This window comes from Vicia villosa, linkage group LG6, assembly GCF_029867415.1.
Source record: "Vicia villosa cultivar HV-30 ecotype Madison, WI linkage group LG6, Vvil1.0, whole genome shotgun sequence".
In the NCBI taxonomy this organism is placed as follows: domain Eukaryota; kingdom Viridiplantae; phylum Streptophyta; class Magnoliopsida; order Fabales; family Fabaceae; genus Vicia; species Vicia villosa.
Window position 1 is genome coordinate 92,091,641 of NC_081185.1, and position 2,199 is coordinate 92,093,839.

Consider the following 2,199-nt stretch of genomic DNA (forward strand, 5'->3'; position numbering starts at 1 on the left):
GAAATTCGCACACCACCGGAATCTCAAACAATTCAACTCTCACAGAAGGTTCCTTAGAAAGAACTAGAAGAAATGATCTCTCTTGAGAAAAGAGATAATTAACCGCGCTGATCATACCTTCTATCAACTTGGTAATTGCATCATCGGAAGAAGTCTCTTCTGCAGGAATGAATATGGCCTTCTCCTTGCAACCAATATACACCGAATTAAGAGACAACCAATCCATCCCTAGAATAACATCAAGCCTCTTGAGGGGGTAAGCAAATTAGATCAATCGGGAAGTCACGGCCATTAAAAGACACCGAACAACCCTTACAAATCAGTCTAGCTTCCACGGTATCATCCATTGCCGAAGAAATAATCATATGATTGGGTAATGGAGTAACTTCCAAACCAAGTCGGTAAACACACTCGGTAGAGACAAAACAATGAGTAGCTCCACAATCGACTAAAACACATAAAGGTTGGTTGTTAACATAACACGTACCCGCAATGAGATTGTTGTTTCCCTTGGCCTTTCTTGCATCCAGGGTGTACACACGACCTGCAGTCTTCTCAGGAGCTCTCTTCTTGGGGAAGAATCTGGATATGTGACCTGGCTCGCCACACTCGTAACAAGTCACTGAAGAGTTGGTGCACTCCCCGGTGTGCTTCCTATTACACTTGCGACAATAAGGCGGTTGAGCTGATTGGTCACCATAAACCTGCTTCTTCTTTGATGGAGGGTTACGGGGCCTCAAGTGTTGAGTAGATCTTCCTTGCTCCCTAAAATTAGTCCTGTTCTGGTTCCTCTCTTCTTGAACCCTCTTCAAAATGTTTTCAGCAACATAGCATTGCCTTAAACATTCAGCATAAGTAGTGAACTCTCTCTGGGATACACTATGAGCAATGTCGGCCCTTAAACCCATCATGAACTGATCAATCTTCCATAGTTCATCTGGAGCATAAACAGCTTGTCGGGAGTAATCAGCCAAGTCTTCGAACTTCTCTATATATTCTGAAACAGACATGTCGCCTTGCTTGAAGTTCTAGAATTCCCGCTCCTTCTGAGTCCTCACACTATTAGGGAAATACTTCTCCAAGAATGCTACTTTGAAGTGTTGCCAATCCTTAGGAATCTCTTGTGTGGTGAAATAAGTAGATGCAGTGTTCCACCACCTAAGGGCTGGTCCCTTCATCTTCTGAGTAACAAAGATCACATTTTCTTCCTCAGTACACTGAATAGCTTGAAACACTCTTTCCATACCAGCTAACCAGTCATGAGCCAAAAGAGAATCAAGTCCGCCAACAAACTCTGGAGGATCCATCCTGAAGAAGGCACGAAAGTCTGGTCCAGCTGCAGCTTGAGGGACAGGAACTTGAGTAGGAGGTTGTTGTCCCTGCATGCCTTGCATCATTTGAGCCATCATTTGAATTTGCTGCATCATCTGCTGCATCATCTATTGCCAAGGCACGCCTGTACCTCCGATTTCTTGCTCGGGCTCCACATTCCTAGTTCTGGGCCTCCCGGGACCTCTGCGTTGCTCAGCCATCTCCCTGTCTGTCCTACGCATGGAATCAAGTTGATCAGGCTCAATACCATAAATAAGACATAAGGAATCATGCTGATTATACACATATGAGGCAGAATTGTACTGCATTAAGATGTGTCTGAGCAAAGCCGAAGATCGACCTGCTCTGATACCAACTGTAACACCCCACACATATATGTCTAGAATAATATGCATAAAGTATTAAATATGGTTCATAAGACAACAATTACATAATGTTTGCAGTGGAAATAGAAGTACGCAAATACATAAGCCGGATGTATCATGGCCAAAATATAAGTACATCATAGGAGTACTGTAACGCCCCAAAATGCTTTCGGGATGATCGAATGACCCCACAAACCAACACGGGTTTTTTCAGCATGCTTTGACCTCACTCGCACGCTTTCCAAGAAACTTCCCAGAAGGTCACCCATCCCAATACTACTCCAAGTCAAGCACGCTTAACTGTGGAGTTCTTAAGGAACGGGCTCCCGAAAAGAAGATGCATCTTGTTGGTATAGGTAGTACCTATCAATCCCTATAAGACATCTTCCAACCATGCAGTCTCATCCCTGCACAGTCTTAAGATCCCTCTCATTCCGATGTGGCGACCACCATTGCCCTCTTCGGCCTCAGGTGTTCCATGCGGTGCAACCACCCCTCGCCT

At 44.6% G+C, this 2,199-nt stretch overlaps 1 protein-coding gene across 1 annotated transcript; it reads right to left on the reverse strand.

The window, feature by feature from the left end:
* Window positions 1-239: 239 nt before the first annotated feature.
* Window positions 240-1,439, reverse strand: LOC131614137 (uncharacterized). The gene is made up of 2 exons (XM_058885765.1): window positions 1,075-1,439; window positions 240-897 (listed from the first exon to the last, which is right to left on the reverse strand). Exons 1-2 carry the CDS (start codon window positions 1,437-1,439, stop codon window positions 240-242), a joined length of 1,023 nt encoding a protein of 340 aa, XP_058741748.1.
* Between the last annotated feature and the right edge of the window lie 760 nt (window positions 1,440-2,199).